Source organism: Perna viridis, chromosome 6, assembly GCF_037379345.1.
Source record: "Perna viridis isolate PV_CMFRI_1.1 ecotype Kerala chromosome 6, ASM3737934v1, whole genome shotgun sequence".
NCBI classification, from domain to species: domain Eukaryota; kingdom Metazoa; phylum Mollusca; class Bivalvia; order Mytilida; family Mytilidae; genus Perna; species Perna viridis.
This window is the reverse complement of record NC_142450.1, coordinates 50,197,673-50,223,493: the sequence shown is the minus strand read 5'-3', so window position 1 is coordinate 50,223,493 and position 25,821 is coordinate 50,197,673. Positions and strand designations below refer to the sequence as shown.

The 25,821-nt window shown below is 34.5% G+C and overlaps 1 protein-coding gene and 2 long non-coding RNA genes across 3 annotated transcripts in view; 2 read left to right on the top strand and 1 right to left on the bottom strand.

Annotated features, from left to right (window-relative positions):
- The first annotated feature begins 740 nt into the window (after positions 1–740).
- Positions 741–25,821, top strand: part of LOC148615475 (uncharacterized) — a 91,513-nt gene continuing 66,432 nt past the window's right edge. The window contains exon 1 of the long non-coding RNA XR_015923912.1: positions 741–795. This is a non-coding gene — a long non-coding RNA (uncharacterized LOC148615475). The remainder of the gene's footprint in view (positions 796–25,821) is intronic.
- On the top strand, positions 1,615–4,212 carry LOC148615481 (uncharacterized). Its single transcript, XM_088590389.1, has 2 exons — positions 1,615–1,633; positions 1,964–4,212. Exon 2 carries the CDS (start codon positions 2,010–2,012, stop codon positions 4,050–4,052), a length of 2,043 nt encoding a protein of 680 aa, XP_088446515.1. The 5' UTR covers positions 1,615–1,633; positions 1,964–2,009; the 3' UTR covers positions 4,053–4,212.
- LOC148615480 (uncharacterized) lies at positions 13,941–24,793 on the bottom strand. The gene is made up of 2 exons (XR_015923909.1): positions 22,813–24,793; positions 13,941–15,877 (listed from the first exon to the last, which is right to left on the bottom strand). It is a non-coding gene; the product is annotated as an uncharacterized LOC148615480 (long non-coding RNA).

Below are 25,821 nucleotides of genomic sequence, written 5' to 3'. Positions count from 1 at the left end.
GAAATATGTCAGTTTTGAGGAATTTGACTAAAATAAATATGTTGCAGCCACATATATGATGCTTATTTTGACAATTTTTACATTTTAAAAAATAATTTAAGACCATTATGGAAGTTTCTAGTGTTTGCACCCATTTAATTTACAAAAACATCTCATTTTTTAGGAATTTGGTCTGAAATATATGCATCATAGCCATCAACATTATACTTATATTGACAATTTTAACATTCCATACAATAGGTTTAGACTGTTAGGTATATACAAATAGATTGCATACATAGACTTTGCAAAACTTTCATTTTGAAAATTTTGAATTGAAAAATGAGTGTCGCCACCCCTAACCAGTTTACTAATATTGCCTTTTAATATACATTTTAAACAATAATAATTTACCATTATTGAAATCAAAACTGTTCACACTCACACAAATTGCAGAAAGATGTCATTTTTGAGAAAATTACCGAAATAAATGGGGAATTGGGTATGGGGTAATGGGGGATGAGGCAATGCAATCATGAATGCATTTTTGAACGCAAGTATAGTTGATGCTGCAGAAATAGTTCCATATTTAATTTTATCAAATGTAACTTGAAAAATGATAAACACTTGTATTGACCTTAGTACGATCTGCCTCATTTTGTTTCAAGCATATGCGAAAGCAAGTATCATTATACTTATTTTTCAAAATTTTGTGGATCGCCGATTTTTGGATTTTTGTTTTATTTTGTAATTCAACAACAGTTTTTTTAATAATGTTTAGAATAGCATAAACTTGTAAAAAGTAGCTCTGACAGGGTAGGTTGTATGTCTTTCCTTCAAATCCCTCTTTGAAGTTCCTCATTCAAGTTTTTGCTACTATGTAAAATGTATGTTTGATTTTAGTTACTTTATGTTCTTTGTTGTGTATGTCTGTTTCCTATGTCTGGTCTTTGGCCCTGGATTACATTTTTTTTTGATAACCGTTATAACCTTGGTTCCCTTGATTATTCCTTTTTCCTTCAAGGCAATTATTTTGTCAAAGCAATGTGTGATGATTTTGTAATATATATGTTTAATTCTGGTTCTATGCATACACTTGTTTGTTAACCCTGCTTTTTGCCTTACATTCATGAGTCAATTTATTCATTTATTCCTGTTTTGTTTTGTTTCTTTTTGTTTTGTTACAAAACAAAATATAAAAGAAAACAAAACAAAATTCATAAATATTATACTGTATACGAAAAATACTATCAAAATGTACGTGCAAGGGCTTACAAACACAAAAGATTAACAAGTTAACTCACTACATCTTTTGTTTTAAAGTATGACAAGTATTACGTCTAAAACCTGCATAGATTGTAAGTGTAAGTTTTTTGTTATAAAGTGACGAATGGTTGTCCTAATGCTAAATTTCTGTGAATGAGTAAATTGTAAAGAAAACAATAGTCACTGTAAATCTGTATCAAAACATTATAAATATTGTGCCAACAATCATTCTAATCTTGAAATAAGCACTTTAAATATATAACTTATATCCGTATGATCGCATGTTTGTTTCAAGGATATCATCATGGTTAATTTTACTTGTTTTTGTATTATATACTTTTAAAGGATTATCAAAACGAGTTGATATACACATCAAACGCAGCTACAGGTATGATGAACTCCAAATCTGTACAATATTTTTTTCGACTTTATTTCTTTACCTAAACTTTAAATTGCTTTCTTAGTGTGCCAATTCAATAAAGTGTGTCTTTTAAACAATACCTGTATCAAGAGAAGCCATTTAATACACAACTTGTTTTTACCATTCAGTACATCCATGCTTACATCTGTCATTTTTACGATAAGTCATTATAGAAATAGTAACGCAGTAGTTCATTTGTTTAAAAAAATAAATTGAAACAGTCTTATTATACCATCTTGCCACTGTGTTAGTTATTGCATAAAAGCCATGGAAATAATTTTTCATTGCATTTTTTAGAAAGAAGACAGAGTCCAGTGTATTAATTCGATTTATTGATGTAGATATGGTTCTTAAAAATCTATATTCAACACCAATAATTTATCTCCCGGTACTCTTTTCAGTTCTATGTTTATACTGGGTATATCAATGCCAAATTAATTGTTCTAGAAATGCAGTTAGCTTGAGATGTCTGGAAGATCACAGTTTAGACACGAAATGGGACAAACGTCCATTAGTGGTGATGGGAATATTAAGCAGTGGTGAATTCCGTGAAAGGAGGGATTCTCAAAGAAAAACATGGATAAAAACGATGCAAAAAATGGGAAAGAGTTTGCCGTTCCGCATAGTGTATAACTTTTTTCTAGATACAAACACGACCGAAAGTGAAGAAGAGAACCGATTTCATAAAGATATGTTGTATTTAAATGTACCAGAGCATGGAACTCGTAACAAGTATGGTAAAAAAGTGTACATCATATTGAAATACATATATGAAACCTATCCTGAAGCTGAACTTGGAATACGAATAGATGATGATGTATTTCTTTGCGTACCTCAAGTTTTTGAAAGGTTGAAAAAAGTGATGTCTGAAAATTTGTATTACGGATGGAAATGGCACAAAACTGGACCAATAGACGAAATGTTTGTTGTGCTTGGGAAAAATGTTATCAAATGGATAGCTCAGCAGGCTTTATGTCGGTCTTCAAAATGCAATCGCAAAACATTAAAGGGCACAGATTTAGGATCAACCTCACTCCAAAACTGGTTAAAAAGATTTAAAGATATTGATTTGAAAACAGAGAATGTCAAAATTAACCATATTAATATTCCACCCGATAGTAAAGATTGGATGAAATATGCTACCCCTAATTATTGCAAAGATCATATAGTATTTCACAAGGTTAAAATCACCACATTCATGAAGACCATGCACAAAAACAACGAAATATTAAAAGAAAACAGGTTAAGAGATGTATCTGTGTCTGGAAAGGTTTTTTCTGGAGAAAAAGTGAGAGTTTCTTCCGTTTACACAGACTTTGTTAATAATACATTAGCCCGTCAAATCGATACATTACACAGATGTTCATACTGGGCTGTCGTAACAACAATATTCAACCCATCAGAAGCGATCAAATATGTCTCAAGTTTGGAAGATTGGTGTCTTGTTATTGTGGCTGATATCAAAACACCTTCAGAAAAACATTTTTTTTCAAATTTAGGATCAGAAAAAAAACTCAATACTAAGTATCTTTCGGTTGATGAACAGTTGCATTTGTATCCTATGTTAGCGGAATCTATTCCTTTTAGCTCATTTGCACGAAAAAATATCGGTTATATGTTTGCAATACATAACAAGGCGAAATTGATATGGGATTTTGATGATGATAATTTCGGCATTATAAGCAAACAAGGATATCAAAGGATAAAAGATTATTTTAGCGCGTGTGAGGATAAACGTACATCTGTACCGATAAACCCATATCCCTATTTCAGTGTAACAAAAACCCGTGTTTGGCCAAGAGGATTTCCTTTAGATTTACTGAAAAATCCCAATATCCTTCCTAAGGCATGTGTGCAAATTGCTAAGCCAAACCTAGCGATAATTCAATCACTAGCTAACGGTGAGGCAGATGTTGACGCAATTTATCGTTTGACATTTAACCCATTTAACTTTACTGCTAAGCCTGATATTGACAAAATTTTTGTACTTCCTCAAAACACGTATGCTCCTTTCAATGCTCAAGCTACATTATGGTTTCCTAAAGCTTTTAAATACATGGCTTTGCCAATAAGTGTCACTGGAAGAGTAACTGATATATGGAGAAGCTATATTGCCGAATACTTTTTCAATAAAATTGAACTGAAAGTTGCTTTTTCCCCTCCCTACGTATTTCACAATAGAACTGTTCATAACATCATGGGGGATTTTCATGCAGAAACTCCTCTCTACGAACAGAGTGGTAAACTGGTAGAGTTGTTATCATCCAATGATTATAACGATATAGTGAGTCTGTACGATGATTTGTACCAAAGACTCTATATAGATGAAGATGATTTAGAGTTTATAAGAGCATGGGACAAAACCTTCAATTTTGTTTCAAAATAGAAATATGGATAAAATAAAAAGAAATGTAAAAAAATGTTAATTTACTGATAAATCATCGAAAAAGTCTGGCAAACATTTAACCAAAGTGTATACAGTACCATAATATTTTATATCATATGACAATAGATATCGTTGCAAAATAAAGAAACGTGAACGATCATCCTTGTAGTAATGCATACAAGAACGTGTTTCAGAATATGTTAAGTTCGATTTTTTTCTTTCAAGTATTGTCTGTCAGCAATCCTAATTTCGGGTATTTGATACATCGCATCTATCCCAAAGAACTTCAGATAAAGGATACTACAGACAGTGTGAAGCCAGCCTCGTATCTTGACCTACACTTAGAAATCGATGGTAAAGGAAAACTATTGACCAAACGTGATGACTTTTCATTCAGAATTGTCAACTTTCCTTTCATCTGTGGCAACATCCCTTCAGCGCCTGCATATGGAGTGTTCATATCACAACTCATACGTTATGCCAGAGCTTGCCGAAACTACGCAGACTTTTTGCATCGCGCTAGAACTCTAACAATTAGGGTTCTGGAACAGGGTTATGTTGCTACAAGATTGAAGTCATCACTACAGAAGTTTTATGGTCGTCATCATGAACTCGTGGATCGTTATGGTGTATCCATCTCCTCCATGAAAACTGATTTATTCAACGAGTCATAGTTTTCCGTTCCTCGTTTGTCTACCCCGGACATTGACTTTTTATGAGCAACTCGGCGGGTGTTTCTAGAACAGCAGAGGACGCTTACCCTACCAGTGCACCTGGTCCATGCTCCCAGTTTTTAATAGAATCCGAGTTGCTCACTTGCTTTTGTTATTTTTGTATGTATGATTTTAGTTCCTTTATGTTCTTTGTTGTGTATGTCTGTTTTCCATGTATAGTCTTTGTCCCTAGATTACATTCTTTTAATTACCGCTATAACTTTGGTTCCCTTGATTACTCTTTGATTACCGCTATAACCTTGGTTCCTTGATTACTCTTTGAACATGCCAACCCAGTATAGGATTTGTACCAACCACCTGGAAGAGTAATCAAGGGAACCAAGGCTATAGCGGTAATTAAATGAATGTAATCCAGGGAAAAGAATAAGTGCAAAGGAGCAAAGCGAGGGTCTTCAATAAGGGTGCCAACAAATTACCGAACACTAATCAGATTCATAATCAAGTCAAATCCAATGGAGACTACAGAACAACTAATAGTGCCACCAAAATGATTGAAGACATTGAATGGCAAACTCTGCAGCAACGAAGAACCAACACCAAATTCGTGCTTATGTACTGCATAGTGTACATCTTGGTGGACATCCCTGCAGCACAATAAATTTTACCCAGCAAGCCTGAACACTAGAGGGAACACTATCCAATTAATCGTACATTTCTGCAAGACTGAAATATACAGATGTCCATTATTTCCATACAGCGTTAGACTATGTATTCAGCTGCCTAAATACATGCCCATGGCACAAGTAGTCTATATGTTGGGACGGTCCACCGTACACCTACTCCCCGATAGACACATTTATCAACCAAATTATGGTTTTAACCTTCCATTTACGAATACTTTTGTCGCCAAAAAAAAAACTGAAGCATTTTTGTATTTGTAACATCATGTAGCCATATGTGTCAGCTTTACGAAAGTATAAAGAAAGTTGCGGTTTATCTTAGAGTTAAATGGAACAAATGTACCCATACCCCCACCAAAATCGCTTCATAGACATATATTTCACTCAAAAACACTATAGGATTTATGTTTCAGTAAAATATGGCTTATTTGGTATTTTCTGTTTAGTATTATCACAATTAATACTTCTGAGCTGAGGTTCTTTTGAAAACTTGTGGTCAGAATTTATCAAAAGTACAAAAAAATGCATAATTTCGACTATTCTCATAATAAGTCATTGCTCAACTAAAACGTCTCAAATTTGATATAATTCGGTAAATGATCTTATTTTCTACAAAATAAACCAGAAAAACTAATTTTCAACAAAGAATTTAAAAAAAATGCTAAAAATATTACCCTCACACCTGTAAAACTTGCCTTAGTATCAAACAGATTTCTCATTCAAAGCACACCATTACTGTAACATTCGGGTATTCATAATTAAGGTAATGGTGTACTCAACATATCTGATCAATTTATAGGCTTAGAGTTTCCTTTTGGGATTATAGTTACTATTAAATCGTAAAAAGGGGAATTTTCAGAATTCAGTATATCAATTTACTTTGTTTTGCATAAAGTAGAAGCTCAAAGGATAAAAAAAAACGTAAAAAATGAATTTCTGCCTCAACGAGGTATTTGTTGGCGATAAAAAGATTCGTAAATGGGAGGTATAAGGGTAGCTGAAAATCATATTTTGGTTGATGAGTGGGGGTTGCATGGGGGTTATCTAAGCCCACGTACTAAAGCCCTTGAATGCTTAAAGTCAGGGCTTATACAGACGAAGTAGACGTCGCACCTGTTTTTATCAATTTTATCTAGCACATCGTATACAGATTGCAATCACTTTCATATCTGTACATACACCCTGTACAAAAGTACGAAGATGTTTCCGAGCAAGCCCTGCACTAAATGAACAGAAGAGAAGATATCACCTTTTTTTTCCGACAAGGTTAAATTCACATAATGCAATATTTTGTTTGCAAATGAACCTTGGAAAAAATCATACTTTTGTTGAAAGCGAATTTATTTAGATAGTAATGCATCCAATTTCATGTTAAATATCTTCTTTTAATATTACTTTGTCCGCCCATCCATGGCAAGTGAATAAAATCAGAGTTTTAACTCTAAAAACTATTAAAAATAGTTGAATTCCATATTAAATAGAATGCCCGAAGTTCAATCATAAATAGACATGCCATTAATAAATATGGTCATTTTTCTTCTGAATCAAAACAATGAATAGTGCATGTTTTAGCCTTAAAAATGCTAATTTGTATTATTCATGTTCCATTGCAAACAATAGTTCTTAGCTCACTGGCTGAACAAAACATGATTTGTGATTCAGGTAAGAATTGTCATTAAAAGAATAGCTCATCGGCTAGATGTGATTACTCTTAATAAGTCTGAAGATCCAAAATATATGTTCAAGTCGGAAAATGTCATTTTTTCTCTAACCACAGGGTACCTCACAAAGTTTTTCTCAATGCAAAGTTATCAAAATAACAAAAATTTCTCAAAATTGTTATAGAAACATATTATATTTGGTAAATGTAGTACTTAAATTAGATGCCATAACACTCAACCTGTCTAAAAATTCAAAATGTGTGTTTTTAATATGAAATTTTCACTGCACACAAGATATTGCGCGCAGATTTTTTATTATTATTTAAAATTGTCAAAGCAACAAAATGTCTCCAAATGTGTGTGAAAATATACTATATTTGTACTTCAGGTAGACGAGACAATTCTTAATATGTATAAAAATCCAAATTATATGGGTTTATTGTTTTTCCTGAAAAATTTCATTTTTCACTGTGCACTGAATATTGCAAACTGTTATTCTCTTTTGACAGTTAACAAAACAAAAACATATGTACAAACATGTCATATTTGGACAAAATGTAATTTTTAAGTTCAACTTTTTGTATGTCAAAAAATCCAAAACATGTGTTTTTACTCTGAAAAATATCAATTTTTACTGCACACAGGATATTGCGAACAGTTTTTCTGAATTGAAATTTATCAAAATAACATTTTTTTTTTTAAATATATCATATTTGGAAGCACAAAGTACTTCAGGTGGATTCGATATATTACAATATGTCTAAAGAGTAATCAAGGGGACCAAGATTCTAACGGGAATCAAAAGAATGTCTCGAGACAAAGACCAAGCATGGAAAACAGACAAAGCAACAAAGATCATCAAGTAAATAAAATAATACATAAAAAGTAACAGTAACAAAAGTAAACGAGCAGCTTGGTCTTCACTGAAAACTGGAGCATGAACAAGGTGCACATGTAGGGTAAGCGTCCTCTGCTTTTCTATGTCGAGTTGTCCAGTTTCCATGGTGCAGATGGATACACCATAACAATCCATCAGTTCATGAATACGATCATAAAACGTCTGTAGTGATGACTTCAATCTTGTAGCAATATAACTCTGTTCAAGAAGCCTAATGGTAAGAAGTCTAGCGCGATACAAACAGTCTGCATAGTTTTTGGCAAGCTCCGGCAAAACATATGAGTTGTGATATGAAAACCTCATACTCAGGCGCTGAAGAGATGTTGCCACAGATGAAAGGAAAGTTGACAATTTTGAATGAAAGGTCATCACGTTTTTTGTAAAGTTTGGTCAATAGTTTTCCTTTACCATTGGTCTTTAAGTGTAGTTCAAGATATGAGGCTGACTTCACAGTGTCTGTAGTATCCTTTATCTCAAGTTCTTTTGGGTAGAGGGGTGGTGTATCAAATCCCCGAAACTAGGATTATTTAACGATAATGCGTCATCTATCTAGTGAAAACTGTGATCTAATGATTTAGTTAAACGATGTTCTGTCCATCAGAGCAGCTGTAATATCAGCCTCATAAGAGTGAAGGAATAAGTCAGCAAGTAGAGGAGCATATTTTGTTCCCATTGAAATGCCGACCGTTTGTTGAAAAACGCGTATACTACACTGGAAAAAATGTTGTCGATCAAAATTCCAGCATTTTGAAAACATCGTCTTCTGTATTTTTGGCAGATGATTTGGAATTATTTTTTGCAAAGTATGAGGAATCACTACCAAGAAATAATATTTGTATTTTTTTTTTTTTTTGAAGAAACAACGATGTATAATGTTTTTGAGTCGGGATTTGAACTGAGTATGGGGAATTAAAGTATACAGTGTTGAAAAATCATAGGTTTTAATGTTTTTATCTTTTGATAATAATCTTAAATTGAGGGTCTCCAAAAGATCTTTCGAATATTTCATGATCCATATTGAATTAATAACACTACAGGAGTAAGAACCGGAGACCGTTTTTGACAGTTGTGAGTATAGAAGTTGAAAGTTTTGAAAAAGGTTTGATGGTACATTTTGCCAATCCAGCTATGTAACGCTGTTTATGTGGATTCTTGTGTAGTTTAGGGAATCCAGTATATAGACGGTAAATCACGATCATCGTCTTTGGTAGATAGTCCGAATGAGAATAGTACCTCGCGCTGTGATACCTCTTGATATGTCTAAAAACCAAAATATATCTTATTAGTCTGAAACATGTAAATGTTCAGGGAGGGTCTAAAACGCAGAAGGGTTGAAACACGGATTGATTTTTGACACTTTCAAAGGTCATTTCTTAAAGAGTAATCAAGGGAACCAAGGTTATAGCGGTAATCAAAAGAATGTAATCAAGGTACAAAGACCAGACATGGAAAACAAACATACACAACAAAGAACATAAACTTACTAAAATCATACATACAAAGTAACAAAAGCAAATGGGCAAACTCGGACTCCACTAGAAACTGGGAGCATTGACCAGGTGCACCAGTAGGGTAAGCGTCATCTACTACTCTAGAAACACCCGTCGACTTGTTCACAAAAAGTCAAGTCCGGGGTAGACGAAAGAGGAAAGGAGAACTATGACACGTTAAACAAATCAGTTTTTTTATGGCGCAGAAGGATACACTCAATTCATGATTATTATCTGAATACAATAGAATTAAAACCTATGATTTCTTTCAACCCTTTAATTTTTTCCCCCATAGAAGCTTAAATCCAGACTCAAAACATTATTAATGGCTGTTACTATAAGAAGGACTGCACCCCTAGATACAAATGTGTAGTCTTTGGTAGAGAATCCTCACACTTTGTAGGAAACAATCTTCCAAAATATACCGAAGATGTTTTCAAAATGGTTGAATTTTGGATCGACAACATATTTGTCCAGTAAGGTGGACGCGTTTTTCAACAAATGGTCGGCATTCCAATTGGAACAAATTGTGCTCCTCTACTTGCTGACGTATTTCTTCACTCTTATAAGGCTGACCTTATAGCTAACCTGATCCAAAAGTAGTACATAATTATTCTTAAATATTGTTCAAAAGGAATCAAAATTGAATAAAAACTACTCACTCTCTTATTAATTTTTGTATTAGCGGGGTAAGTAAACAATTTAAACGGTTGAAGTTCCTCTATAAATAAGTCTTCTTATGCATCTTGGTCCAGGTGTTTATTAAACAAAACTTTCTTAGATACTATATTTTCATATATAAATGTTTTTATGTAATCTTAGTGAGTAAAGACAATTATGTATTTCATTTATTTGTTGATGATTCGAATAGATTTTTCGCATAGCCAAAAATAAAAAACAATTATGATGTTCTCAATCAAATATAGCCGAAGTAATTAACTCACTAATTTAATCATTTGCTGAAGTTCACGCTCTGTATTTATTTAGACCACTCCGCCACGAATTTAAATGCAAATATAGCTTTTGTTGGCCACATCATTCATCCACGTAAAATAAATCTAAGGTTGTAACTTAGTACATGATGTATGGTACTACAGGAAGCTCATCTAGTTGTTATGTAGGGTAAAGGACGAAATCAACGATACATATCACAACAAATAAATATCATATGTAGATTGTACGTCTTATAATTTGACGACTCTATTCGTTGCACTGTTTCATCGGACCTTGTTTGATAAAGGGAAGATAACGTAGCCATATGAGGGACTAAAAATACCAACGTTGTTTAGAACTGTCGGATTTACGAAAAGAAAGTTTGATCGTTACCTCCGCTGCACTCGAACTCTTACCGCTATGTCATCTATGGTAACACCGCCTGTAATAAGTCCACCACAATAGGACACTCGGCCAGCTGACTTTATAAAATATTTATATATAAGCTAACTGGCTGAAAGGATCATACATTGAGCGCCAGGTATTGTTTTGTTGATGAACTTTATTGTCTATTGGGTTAAAAATTTGATAAGGAGAGTTGAATGTTCCAAGTTGTGACTTTGGTGTGATTCTGAGACTACTTAAGTTCCACTATTAATTTCTTACGAAGTGTTTTATGTGTAATGAAATAAAAAATACGTTGGTTATTAACACAAAAAACAACAATTGCTCGGTCTGTATGTCTGTATACTAGGAACCTTCGATTGACACAACTATGTTTCCTGGGGGATTTGGCAAATTGGCCATTTCCTAAATTAAAACACGAATATAGATTAGATATGCATCAGCATTTAAGACATATTACAAAATAAATTAAATTTGCTGTTACCATAAAAGATAATGTGCAATGAAGTACATGTATATACAATTGGCCAACAACTGAGCAGGACCGAGCAAGCCTGCGTCCGAATACTTTGATTATAATTTCAACTCATACGTTTTAACAAAGCTTGCCGTAACTACGCAATTTGTTTGTACCGCGCTGGACTTTTAGCTTAAGCTTCTGGAACAGGGTCATGTTGTTACAAGTTTGAAGTCATCACTACAGAAGTCATGAACGCTTTGATAGGTATGGTGAATCCATCTGTACCGTGTCTTAGTTTTCCTTTCCCCTTTCATCTAACCCGCCTGGTGTTTCAGGAAAACAAAGAAAAAAGACGCTTACTCTTCTGATACATCTGGTTCATTCCTCCAGTAATTAGTTGAGTCCGGGTTGTTGTTTAACTTTGTTTCTTTGTACGGATCTTATTGGTAATTAAATGTTCTATGTTGGTTGTGTTTGTCATCCCTGTCTTGCCTTTATCCCTTAATTGCATTCTATCGATTTTTGCTCGAATTTTGGTTCCACTGATTACACTCTCAGCTTACTTCATTACAAACAGGACAAAGCACCTCTGAAGTTATTGCACAGTAAGAGTAAAAGGTGCGGCATTACATGGTTATTTCAAAACGTAATAACACATGTAAAATAGTGTAATAAACCAATTCAAAACGAAATATAGTCAGGTAACGAATAAAAAAAAACTTCTGCAGGTTACCACACGGTCTTCAATGAAATTTTAATAAAAAAAAACAAAATGCGACCTAATCTATAGAAAAAAACGTTAAACGAATAACCATGAACTTAAAAAAAAAATACAACGACAACCTCTCGACTACAGGTTCCTGGCTTGGGAAAGGCATATTAAGTATGTGGCAGGGTCAAACATGTTTATGAGCGCATAAACCTCCCCAAACCTGGGAAAGTAGTGGGAAAATTCAACAATTTTGTGTTTTTGTTTTACTGTATACAGTTCCACAGAACAAGCTAAAGTAAGCCTGTCTGATCATTTTCAAAATGACTAGGAAAAATGCTAATTCAGATTTAAAAAAAAGACTTTTTAGAAAACAAAAAGAAAAAAAATGTAATATGCAATATTCTATGTTTGAGGTAATGATGTTGCAATCATAGTTAACTGTAATTTGTCAAGTTTGGGAGTATTGTTATAGCAGAAAAGGCGACTAGTTAAGTCCTTCAATTTCAAAATTTTATAAGTGTTGTATTATATCTGAATTTTCCTAATTTGAAGGATGACTTAGATTTGATATACCAATTTGAACTTGAAGAAAAAAGACAATTGAAACACATTTGTCTACTGAATATCTAGATCTTAACATTTAAATGAACAGGACATATGAAATGTAAATTTAGTGGTCAATTTGAAGTGAACTAATGTTAATTCATTTTTCTGTAGGAGTTCAAACTGCAAGTGCGTTGGGGTTTTGTTTCATGCTAAATGCTTATTTATTCTTTTTTGTCTTTCATGTGTTTTCATCTGTTGTGTACAGAGAGTATGTAAATGGCTTCTGTTTCATGTTTATACGTTTCGGCAATGATTTTGATGTATTTGAACTGTCCTTCTATTTTCATGCCTCGTATTGTATTTTTTTCAAATTATCAAAAGCGTATCAAACCATACATGTTGAATCTGGCTTCAGACCAAAACACTCATACGAAAGAGTAATCAAGGAAACCAAGATACCAGCGTATGTAATCCAGAGACAAATATCAGACAAAGAAAACAGACACATACAAACAAAAACATTAAATTACATAAAACATAACATGAAACTATTTGAAAATTTTAATAATCGCTGGCTAAAAACAAAGATGCAGGAAAGTCAATAGGTGTATTTGTTTTTTGTTTTGTTTTTTTGTTTTTGTTTGTTTTTGTTTTTTGTTTTTTTTTATACTGGCAAGTAGTATTTGTTGTGCACCATTAACTGGATATCTAACCCGTATAAGAACGGACCGCTGATTAGTTAGATTTATTAAATTTGACAATGTCAGTGAAAGAAAGAAATTAATACACGCACTTATCTGGTTGATGTCATATATTGACTTTATTTTCGTATTATGTTTTGGACGATCGTCGGCTCAGATGTGAAACAGAATAATGAATTAGTAAACAATGGTCACGTTTAAAAGGTTAAAAGGGAGAATAGATATGAACCATCTAGAAAATATCAGCCCGTATATTTTTCCTAAATTGTAGTAAAGATTATTGAAATGTACTGGATTAGATAACAAACTACTTAATATAACAGGAGTATGATTTGTATCATGCAACCATTGTCTGCCTATGTAAATACAATATTTTGAATAAAGATTTTCTGTATTTTTGAACGTGTCGATTTTTGCCAATACTTAGGATACGCAAAAATTGATATAATAAATAATTGTGTGACTTCAGAATTTCCGAGAATTATGTAGCATTGTTCACATTCACTTCGTGAAACATGAAATCAACTATGTGCAGTCTGGTACACTATTTACATGTTGTACTAATGCAGCAGGTTATTGTTAACCTACCATTCTGCTTGTTATACTTTTCTCAGTAATAATAGTTTTATTTTCTACACAATACGGAATTATCAATTAATCAATGTTTTGGGGTTTTTTTTATACATGAATTGTTTATGTGCTGTCTACCGGTACATATAAAAGTTAAAAAATGTTCCATTTTTATTTACATTTCTTGATACTTTCCAAACCACAAAGTGTATACAGATGAGATCAGTTCTAACCGCTCACAAACATTAACTAGAACTGTCAGAAGAAGAGTTCTATGACAGATTTAGAACAGCTATCACACATTACCAAATCCAGCTCTACTGACTGTTCTAGCAGAGCCGGCTCTACTAGCATAACTGTTCTCGAACAGCTGGCTCTACTACTGTTCTCGTAGAAACGCATCTGCTAGAACTGTCAGAATAGTCCGATCTAGTAGCAGAACTGTCTTAGTATAGCCGGTTCTGCTAGCAGACCTGCCAGACAAGCTGGCTCCAGAAGTGTTCTATGATACTTTTAAAACTGTCCTATAGCCGACAGAACTGATCTCGTCTGTAAATATATGCATCACCACCCTTTGCTATGTAAGCATCACTATAAACTTTTTAGAGACTGTTATTAGTAGGTAAAGTCATTCTTAGATTTCTATTAGGGACTTTTTTTCTACAGGGGCATCTCAACATTGATAAAACTTGTGAGAACTTAATCAGGCCTGACTTTATAAGATACATAAACTTAGCATACCTTATAAAGTATAATTTCCGTATAATATTTAGTATACAATGAAGTGATCAGGACTATAAATTTCGATACAGACGACTTATAAACCAGGCGCGATTCAAGAAGGCTCCCCCTAAAGTTTGGGGACATTTTTTGCATTAAATCTTGATATTACACAAATTCGATCTAAAAAAGTATTTCACCTTGCTTTGCTCTGAATTTGCTTCTATTACTTCTATTAATATCTATCCTTAAAAACTAGATCCACCCCAGGAAGGACCATATAACCGTCAAGAGTAATCAAGGGAACAAAAGCCACAGCGGCAACCAAAAGAACGCAACCCAGGGACAAAGACCAGACACGGAAAACAGACATACACAACAAAGAACATAAAGTAACTAAAATCATACATAGAAAGTAACAAAAGTAAATGAGCAACTCGGACTCCACTAAAAACTGGGAGCATAGACCAGGTGCACCGGTAGGGTAAGCGTCCTCTGCTTTTCTAGAAACACCCGCCGAGTTGCTCATAAAAAGTCGTCCGGGGTAGACAAACGAGGAAAGGAAAACTATGACCCGTTGAATAAAGTTCTCATGGCGCTGACGGATACACCACAACGATCAACGAGCCCACGACGACGACCACAAAACCTCTGAAGTCACGACTTCATTCCTGCAGCAACACAACCCCGCTCCAGAAGCCGACCTGTCAGAGTTCCAGCGCGACACAAAAAGTCTGCGCAGCCCCGGAAAGCTCTGGCACAACGCATGAGTTGTGATACGAACACTCCACACGCAGAAGCCGAAGGAATGCCGCCACAGACGAAAGGAGAGCCGACAACTCTGAATGAAAAGTCATCACGATTGTCGCAAAGTTTGGTCAATAGTTTTCCCTTATCATCGATTTCTAAGTGTAGGTCAAGATATGAGGCCGACTTCACAGTGTCTGTAGTATCATTTATCTCAAGTTCTCTTGGGTAGATGCGATGTGTCAAATCCCCAAAATTAGGATTGATTAAAGATAATACGTCATCTATCTAGCGGAAACTGAGATTGAAGGATCTAGCCAAACGATATTCGTTCTCCCTGATCAGGTCAGCTATAAAGTCAGCCTCATAAGAGTGAAGGAATACGTCAGCAAGTAAAGGAGCACAATTTGTTCCCATTGGAATGCCGACTGTTTGTTGAAAAACACGTCCACCACACTGGACAAACACGCTGTCAACCAAAAACTCCAACACCCTGCAAACATCCTCCCCTGCACATCTGGAAGACGATTTGGAACCACCTCCCACAAAGCATGAGGAATCTCCACCAAGAACTACATATCTGTATCCAGGTGCACCACCTCCAAAATAGTGTTTATCATGTATTTTTCTAAAAGGTATAATACAATATATATCTACTTTACTATTTACTATACTCGAAACTACCTTGCCACGACCTTTAATTCTATGTACAGCCCTAACCTGAAATAACAAATCTTCCCATGATTTACTTTTAAATACGATAAAAAGTTTTGAAGCCTATATCAGTATATTATACGCAGTTCCTTTTGGCCGGGGCGTATTATAGTTTATCACTTTTTCTCCTTCATTTTCATTTCAATTCTAATGTGGTTTTGGCGTTTTTCCTTAATACTACGGAAGGCGATAGAAAAAAAGGCAAACCTTATTCGTTGTCTAACAGTACTAGCTTGTTTTATCCCGCCTTCTCATTCAAGTTAAATTGTACAGTTTGGACTACCATCTGATCAACTAATGGATTTGTGAGACAAAATTATAAACCAGTACCACGATGGCCATCATGGAAAGGGAGAGATTCCCGTTATATGAGAATTCATGCATTAGTTCAGTAGAAAACACTTGCCAAATGGATGTAAATTTCAATAACAGGAGTAAACGGTCCCATGCATTTGGTGCTATAGACAGAAATTAGTCATCAATTTCGGAAACAGGTGCCTTTATCAAATAACTCGGACCCCACTAAAAATGGGAACATGGACCACGTGCACCGGTAGGGTAAGTGTCCTCTGCTTTTCTTGAAACACCCATCGATTTGCTCATAAAAAGTCAAGTCCAAGACGAAAGAAGAAAGGAAAACTATGACACGTTAAACAAATCAGATTTCATGGTTAATATTGGTAATATGGTATACATTGTAACGATCCATGACTTCACGTATTATCTTTAAACAATCCTAATTTCGGGGATCTGATACATCGCATCTACCCAAAAGAACTTGAGATAAAAGATACTGCAGACACTGTGAAGTCAGCCTCATATCCTGACCTATACTTAGAAATCGATGGTAAAGGAAACTATTGACCAAACTTTACGACAAACGTGATGACTTTATATTCAGAATTGTCAACTTTCCTTTCATCTGTGGCAACATCCCTTCGGCTCCAGCGTATTGAGTATTCATATCACAACTCATACGTTATGCCAGAGCTCGCCGAAACTACGCAGACTTTTTGTATCGCGAAAGAACTCTAACAAATAGGCTTCAGGAACAGGGTTATGTTGCTACAAGATTGAAGTCATCACTACAGAGCTTTTATGGTCGTCATCATGAACTCGTGGATCGTTATGGTGTATCCATCAGCACCATGAAAACTGATTTATTCAACGGGTCATAGTTTCCTCTTTTGTCTACCCCGGACTTGACTTTTTATGAGCAATTCGACGGGTATTTTTAGAAAGCAGAGGACGCTTACCCTACTGGTGCACCTGGTCCATGCACCCAGTTCTCAGTGGAGTCCGAGTTGCTCATTTGCTTTTGTTACTTTGTATCTATAATTTTAGTTACTTTATGTTCTTTGTTGTGTATGTCTGTTTTCAATGTCTGGTCTTTGTCCCTGGATTACATTCTTTTATTACCGCTATAACCTTGGTTCCCTTGATTACTCTTTCATGATGACGACCATAAAACATCTGTAGTTTCCAATGCAAAAATCAGTGTTCCTTAAACATTGAAATTAAAATATGTTGTCAGGTAAATGGAACAAAATTGGTTTCTGACATTTTTACTTTGTAAATGTAATGGAATCCTGCAAAAAATGTATATGGCGCTTTGAAACGAACTATACACTATTTGCTTGTCATATAAAACTTGATATTTCAATATCTATTTGAAATTGTATAATAAACATGGACACTTTTCATGTCAAAATTCAATACTTTCCTTTTAGACAAATGGCCAAATAGCTTCAAAATTGAGTATGTTTTACCGATGCGTTATGAAATTCTTACATTTTTATTCTCCTTGAACATGGAAAATGTGTTCCCCGTGATCCATATGAAACAAGTATGGACATTTTTCATATATTTTTTTTTTTTCATATTCAGAGGAATAAGATGGGTTGCATCAGTCAAAAATACTTTATTACCTAGAAATTTAGTATGTTTTACACCAACTTTATTGAATTTTAATATTTTCATACTCCCAAAGCAATGAACACGCGTTTACCATGTACCATGTGTAATCGACACTTTTCATATCAAAATAAATACTTTCTTCTTTAGACAAATACATTGGTATCACATCAGTTAAAAAGCTAAATAACTACAGTCCCCGTATCGGATAAACTTTCCACTTGCCCCCTACCCCATTGCCCCATTCCCCTTTGCCCCATCCTTCATTCCCCATTCCCCATAGCCTCATCCCCCATTGCCCCATCCCTGATTGCCCCACACCCAATTCCCTTTAGCCCTATTCCCCATTGCTCTATCCCCCATCGCATCGACTTATTTCCCGTTGTCCAATGCCTTTTCCCATTCCGATAAGAAAAAAGTACATGTTTTATCAAACACATATAATGCATTATGATGTAGAAAGTTTTGTGCTATCAATATTGGCTTTAGAATCTCGCCGGCGAGTTCGGGAAATAACGAAATCACGCGATATTTGCATTGTTTATATGTATTATCGTCACTCCGAGCTGCATGAAAAAATTAATCATGCAAAATATTTTTAAAACTATAAATATATATATAAATCGTGAATGAATGTGATTTCTAAAATTATTCTTAAAAATGTTAAAATAGTCCAGATAAGATTTTTGTTGATTGTTGTTATACATATATTTCAAACCCCCGTGCAGGTCCGGGTGTTAAAAGAATAGGCCTGCAGCAGCGCTAAGCTTATCGTATAAGGCGACTAAATAGTGCTCAGAAACCTAGCCGTGGGCTAGGCGCTCTGCCCACAGAGCAACTGGAATGTGTACCCCAGGTGGTGGAATGGGGTACCCCTGGCGTGTTACATGCCGGGGTTGTCAGGCTATAATACGGAAAACCTGACCGCAAACCATAGTGGTGCACCGTGTTGGGAAAGATGCCACGTTCCTCGCACGTTAAAGAACCCTGCTGTGGTATTCGATAGGAGTAGGAACCTTTGCGCTCCGCCACGGGAGGCTGGATTGCCCGACCCTGCCCATCCCCCCTTTTTCCAGTGGCAATCAAAATTTGTCGACCCTGTTGTCCTTGTGACCCATCCTTTTTTTTCATTTCATGTTCATTGTCTGAATATAGCTGAAATATTGCTGCTCGGACGTTAAACCCCAACAAACAAACATCAAACCAAATTCTTGAATATGAGATATTTTTTTTGCAAATTAAATGAGTGCGAACATTTAAAATTACCCATATAATTGGTCCTAAATAATTGTTTTAAAATGTTAAAATTGTTAAAATGATCATCATATGTGTGGTTGTGTTACATTTATTTCAATCAAATTTCTCAAAAATGACATATTTCTTCAGAAGGTGCAAACAATTTTAATTTCAATAAAGGTCCCAATAATTGTTAAAAAATATTAAAAATGGGAATATTTGTATCCAGTTGGTGGTTGCAACACTCATATTTTAGTCATAAATCTTCAAAATGACGTATTTTTGCAAAAAGTGTTTGTGTGAACAATATTTTACTTTACCTATTAGTCTAAAATTATTGTACAAAATGTTAAAATTGTCTATATCGTTATTGTGTTGATAGCTGTATAGTGTGATACATACATTTCAAACCAAATTCTTGAAAATAAAATATTTTTTTGCAAATTGAATGATTGCATACCCTTGAAATATCCTTAATGGTCTTAGATTATTATTTAAAATGTTAAAATTGTCAAAATAATCATTATATGTGTGGCTGTGTTACATTTATTTCAATCAAATGTCTCAAAATGACATATTGTTTCATATGGTCCCAAATTACTGTTAAAAAATATGAAAAATTGCAATATTTGTATCCGGTTGGTGGTTGCAACACTCATATTTCAGTCAAAAATCTTCAAAATGGCATATTTTTGCAAAGTGTATTTGTGTGAACACTTTTACTTTACCTATTAGTCTAAAATTGTCTATATCTTTATTATGTTGATGGCGGTGATACATATATTTCAGACCAATTTCTCGAAAATGAGATATTGTTTTGCAAATTGAATGATTGCATTACCATTATGGTCTTATATTATTGTTTAAAACGTTAAATTTGTCAAAATAAACATCATGTGTTTTGCTCGGACATATTGATTTTAGTTAAATTACTCAAAAATGACATATTTCTGCAGATTGTAAGGATGCGAACAGTTTTAATTTCAAAATTGGTCTTACATTCTCGTTTAAAATATAAAAATGGCAATATTATCCTTTTCGAGGTAGCAACGAATGATATATTTCTGCCAATTGAAAGGGGATGTAAAATGGCCTTGTTATTATTACTGAATGTGTTTAATTTGTCAATATTAAAATCATACGAGTGTCTCCGACGCAAAGTCATTTCAGTATAAATTTTCAAAAATGATTTACGTTCAGAAATCGTGTGAACGCAAACATTTTCAATCTATAACGACCAGAAATTAAATACTGTACAAATGTACTTCCGGTTAATATTTCAGAAAAAAAATTCAATGAATAATGAACTAACTGCGACACCTGTAATAATTAAAATTTACTCTAAAACAAGCTTGTTTAAAATGTTTTTGGATTGCTGTCATGGAATTATGATAGGTACGTTGCTAGCGGAAAAAGGCAGAACAATTTGTTTTATTGACCTATCAAAATTATTATCTCGCCCCATTCCCATTGCCGTATTCATTTACCCTATTCCCATTGCATTATTCCCCATTGCCCCATACCCTATTAGATGGGAAGTTTATCCCATACAGGTACTGTACTGTACAAATTTTAGTATATTTTACAAATGGTTTCTGAAATTCTTATATTTTTATTCTACTTTAACATGGAAAATGTGTTACCCATGATCCATTTACAACTTTTTTAATACAGTTATTACTTTCCTTTTCTAGAGGAATAAAATCGCATCACTCAAAAATATTCATCATCTAAAATTATGTACAAAATTAATACATTTAATCCCAACTTATTGTGATGTACGATAGAAATGGACACTTCATATCAATTATTCAATAAATTCTTTTCAGACAGGTATGATGTTATTGCATTTCTTGAAATAGTTGCATAACCTTAAAATAGAGAATATACAAATACATGAAGCAATTTTACCTATTTCTATTATTCTGGAAAGAGAAAAGTGTGTTTCCAATGATCTATATACAACATATGATCTATATATAACATTCTTCATATAAAATTACTCTCTTTCATATTCAGAGGAATAAGGTGGTACCGCATAAGTCAACAATACTTTATTACGTAGAAATTGAATATATTGTTCCTCAACTTTATAAATTTTCAATATTTTAATACTGTTTAATAATGGTTTCGCAATGTATCATGTATGACAAAAATGGACGTTATTTTATATCAAATGTATATGAGCATTATAAAATTATATATCGCTACGTGTTTAATAAAATATAATACATATTTATGTAAAATTACCTGTACGATGTTAGCTATCAACATATTACGATAATTCAGACCGAATATGCACTGTATACCACACTCTATTATATTAGTTTCGTTTGCCAAGTTTAATTCCGAAATTTACTAGTAACAGAGATTAATACTCCCTGCGAAATCATCTGTATATCGTGTTTCGTGTGATTCATCTGCATGTTTCGTGTACTTAATGTGCATTGGATAGGGAATAATACACGCTTCAGGAGGTGTATAGTTGTATGTTTGTCCAAAAAAAAAAGCTCCTCAAAAATGCTTAATTTTTCATTTTTTTAAAGGGTAACTTGACACATATACTTTGAACTGTAAAAAAGTATGACATAGTATCAATTTAGTATATGCATTCTATTTTAAAAGCCCCGTGCACGTCCGGGTGTTAAAAGAGTAGGCCTGCAGCAGCGCTAAGCTTGTCGTAAATGGCGACTAAAAAGTGCTCAGAACCCTAGCAGGGAGCTAGGGCGCTCTGCCAACAGAGTTACTGGGATGTGTGCCCTAGGTGGTGGAATGGGGTACCCCTGGCGTGTTACATGCTGGGGTTGTCAGGCTATAATACGGAAAACCTTACCGCAAACCATAGTGGTGCACCGTGTTGGGAAAGATGCCACGTTCCTCGCACGTTAAAGAACCCTACTGCGGTATTCTTCCGGAGTAGGAACCATAGGGCTCCGCCACAGGAGGCTAAATCGCCCGACCCTACCCACCTCTCCCTATTTCCAGTGGCAATCAAAATTTGTCGACCCAATTGTCCTTGTGTCCCATTCCTTTTTCATGTCATCATCATTTCATGTTCATTCTATCATCCGTTTCATGTTCATCGTCTGAATATAGCTGAAATATTGCTGCTCGGACGTTAAATCCCAACAAACAAACAAACAAACAATCTATTTTAAAATGTTATGAATGTTAAAAATCTATATTAAAACCGAAATATTTTTTGAAAATACCATGTAAAGTTCATTTTTGCATTCGTCTACTCTCATGTCAGTGTCCAAGCATGTTTACATTAGACAGTTAAATATATCTTTATATTTTAGTAGCAATTGTAAAGTATACAGTACTTGTATGGGGAAAACTTCCTATTTTATGGTATATTGGGAATGGTGAGTGGAGGAATGAGAATGGGAATGGAGGATGAGGATAGTGTATTAGTATTGAAATGGTACATTGGAATGGATATTTGGAATGGGGAGGATGAGGAAATTTAATGTTTCAGTATTTTTTTTACATATGTATTAAATTCAATTAAAAATATCAGAAAAGAAATTTTATGTAATATGGTATTTATGAAAAATTAAAAAAAAAACTTTGCTGCAAACGTGTAAAATTAACCAAACCACATGTCCGTGATGTTTGCTAGTGCATTCTTAAATCGGAATTCAAATTATTACACTGTATAGTATCTTATTACGGCACTCTGTCATTTGTACTTACACAAAAACGTAACAATAAAACAAATGCAGTATGTTTACAAAAGGTTCATGTCAAAGATGATTACAATCTCTAGAACAACGGCCGTCATCAACTCTTAAGCAAAGTATGATCCATGCCAGTCAATAGATTACACACTATTCTAGAGAAATGTAATAGCATTACGTTCAGTAGTCCAAATTATGAAACTGTTTATATTATAATTGCCGACTTTTATTCCTAACTTTTTCCAGAGAATTGATCGTCCAGAAAAATCACCAAAAGCATTTTCTAAAAATTAATTACGTTTATAAAGGTTTTAGATTTTTTCGACATTGCTGATATTTTCAATGATTATACAATTAAGGAAACTATTCTTGCTCATTCGATAATACTGAAATCCCTTCTTATTGCTATATTTACATGAAGCCAATCCTAAATATGTCTTTAATTATAGTGAATTATGCAAAAATATGAACATTAAGGACAACACACCAACGACCTAAAATTGCAGTACTTCTGAATATATTTATGGTCACAGTTACTATGTTATAAAAGGTAATCTTGATGTCGTTAGTGACCGAGAGGTAAAAACATTCCTTGTAAAAGGACTTTATTATAGTCTTCCGACCATAATCCATTGGAATAAATATCTTAACATCATCCAGGACTCATTCCATTTGTATTGTATAAAATGGATAAAATGTGTTGTTGAATCTACTAATAAACCGCAAATAATATTGTTGTTATTTGATGTAAATTTTATATTGAAATTCTACAAAAAGAAATTACAAATTCATCTACATTCAAAATTTTCAGAAAGTAAAATTGTTAACAAACAAAATCTCGTCGCTATCTCTTAGTTAAACTATTACTTAATTAAAACAAAAAAAACCTTCTGTAATGATGACATCAATCTTGTAGCAACATAACCCCGTTCCAGAAGCCTACTCCAGTGACTATACATGGAAAACAGACATACACAACAAAGAACCTAAAGAAACTAAAATCGTACAACGAACAACTTAGACCAGGTGCACCGGTAGGGTAAGCGTCATCTGCTTTTCAAGAAACCACCGCCGAGTTGTTCACAAAAAGTCGAGTCCAGGGTAGACGAAAGAGGAAAGGAAAACTATGACACGTTGAACAAATAAGTTTTCATGGCGCAGTTGGATACACCGTAACGAGCCACGGGTACATGACGACGACCATAACACTTTTGTAGCAACATAACCCTGCTCAGAAGCCTATTTGTTAGAATTCTAGCGCGATACAAGAAGTCTGCGTGTTTTCGGCAAGCTCTTGCATAACGTATGAGTTGTGATATGAACACTCTATACACAGGTGCTTAAGGGATATTGCCACAGAAGAAAAGAAAGTTGACAACTCTGAATGAAAAGACATCACGTATGTCGTGAAGTTTGGTCAATATTTTTCTTTACCATCAATATTTAAGTGTAGGACAAGATATGAGGTTGACTACACAGTGTCTGTAGTATCCTTTATTTCAAGTCCTTTGGGGTAGATACAATGTATCTAATTCCCAAAACTAGGATTGTTTAATGACAATATGTATATATATCTATAACGGACACTGAGATATAAGAACTTAGCTAAACTATATTCTTTCTTTTGAATCAGATCAGTCAGCCTCATAGGAGTGAGGGAATACGTCAGCAAGTAGAGAAGCACAATTAGTTCCCATTGGAATGCCGACCGTCTGTTGAAAAACGCGTCCACCATTTTGAAAACATCTTATTCTGTATATTTGGAAGATGATTTTTTATTCGGGGAATAATCTTGTATTGATGGTTTGTTTGTTTGTTTGTTGGGGTTTAACGTCCGAGCAGCAATATTTCAGCTGTATTCAGACAATGAACATGAAATGGATGATAAAATGAACATGAAATGAAGAAAAAAAAAGGATGGGTCACAAGGATAATAGGGTCGACAAATTTTGATTGCCACTAGAACAAGGGGGATGGGTAAGGTAGGGCAATTTAGCCTCCCGTGGCGGAGCGCAAAGGTTTCTACTCCTATCGAATACCACAGCAGGGTTCTTTAACGTGCGAGGAACGTGGCATCTTTCCCAACACGGTGCACCACTATGGTTTGTGGTCAGGTTTTCTGTATTATAGCCTGACAACCCCAGCATGTAACATGCCAGGGGTACCCCATTCCACCACCTGGGGCACACATCCAAGTTGCTCTGTGGGCAGAGCGCCTAGCCCCCGGCTAGGTTTCTGAGCACTATTTAGTCGCCTTTTACGACAAGCTTAGCGCTGCTGCAGGCCTATTCTTTTAACACCCGGACCTGCACGGGGCTTGTATTGATGGTCTCTTGAAGATCTTTCGATATTTTTTCAGGATCAACATTGAATTAATACCACTACGGGAGTAACAAGTGTTGTGGTAGAACTGGAGACCCTCTTTAACAGCTGTGAGTATGGAAGTTAAAAGTTTTGAAAAAGGTTTGTTTTCATATCATTTTAAGTAAGGAAATATAAAACCTTCATTTCAGCCCTCGAAATCAGACAATATTTAGACAATATTTTCGTTAGGTTTGGCAATACCGTTTATCGTCAAATTAACAGAATTTCCATGGGGACCAGTTGTGCACCGCTTATTACGGACCTCTTTCAGTATTGTTACGAATCACAATTTATGTTAAGAATAAATAAAGATCCCTTAGACACCATCAGATGTTTTGACGCTATTTTTCCTCTAAACAGTGACGACTTCAATATTTATTCTTAAAACACAAAACCTGTCGAAGTACGCCAAGGTGTTGAGGTACTTTAAGGGATTTTGTTTTGTTAATGGAAATTATTCTACACTGACTTTTGTGACGTCAGAATAGCGGAACGTAAGGACTGGGTTTTTGAGAGGATATATTCGAATGCCATCGTACGAGCTTCGCGTGAACGGTATATTGTGGTTCATATGATATATATTAACTTTTTATTCGACAAACAAGTCTTATTTTTCGGTTTAAAACTGATCGGAAGCGTATTTTGAAGAAAACTGGTCGCA

Excerpts from the sequence above, each read along its gene's own strand:
- LOC148615481 (XM_088590389.1), top strand. The coding sequence starts at position 2,010 with ATGGTTCTTAAAAATCTATATTCAACACCAATAATTTATCTCCCGGTA.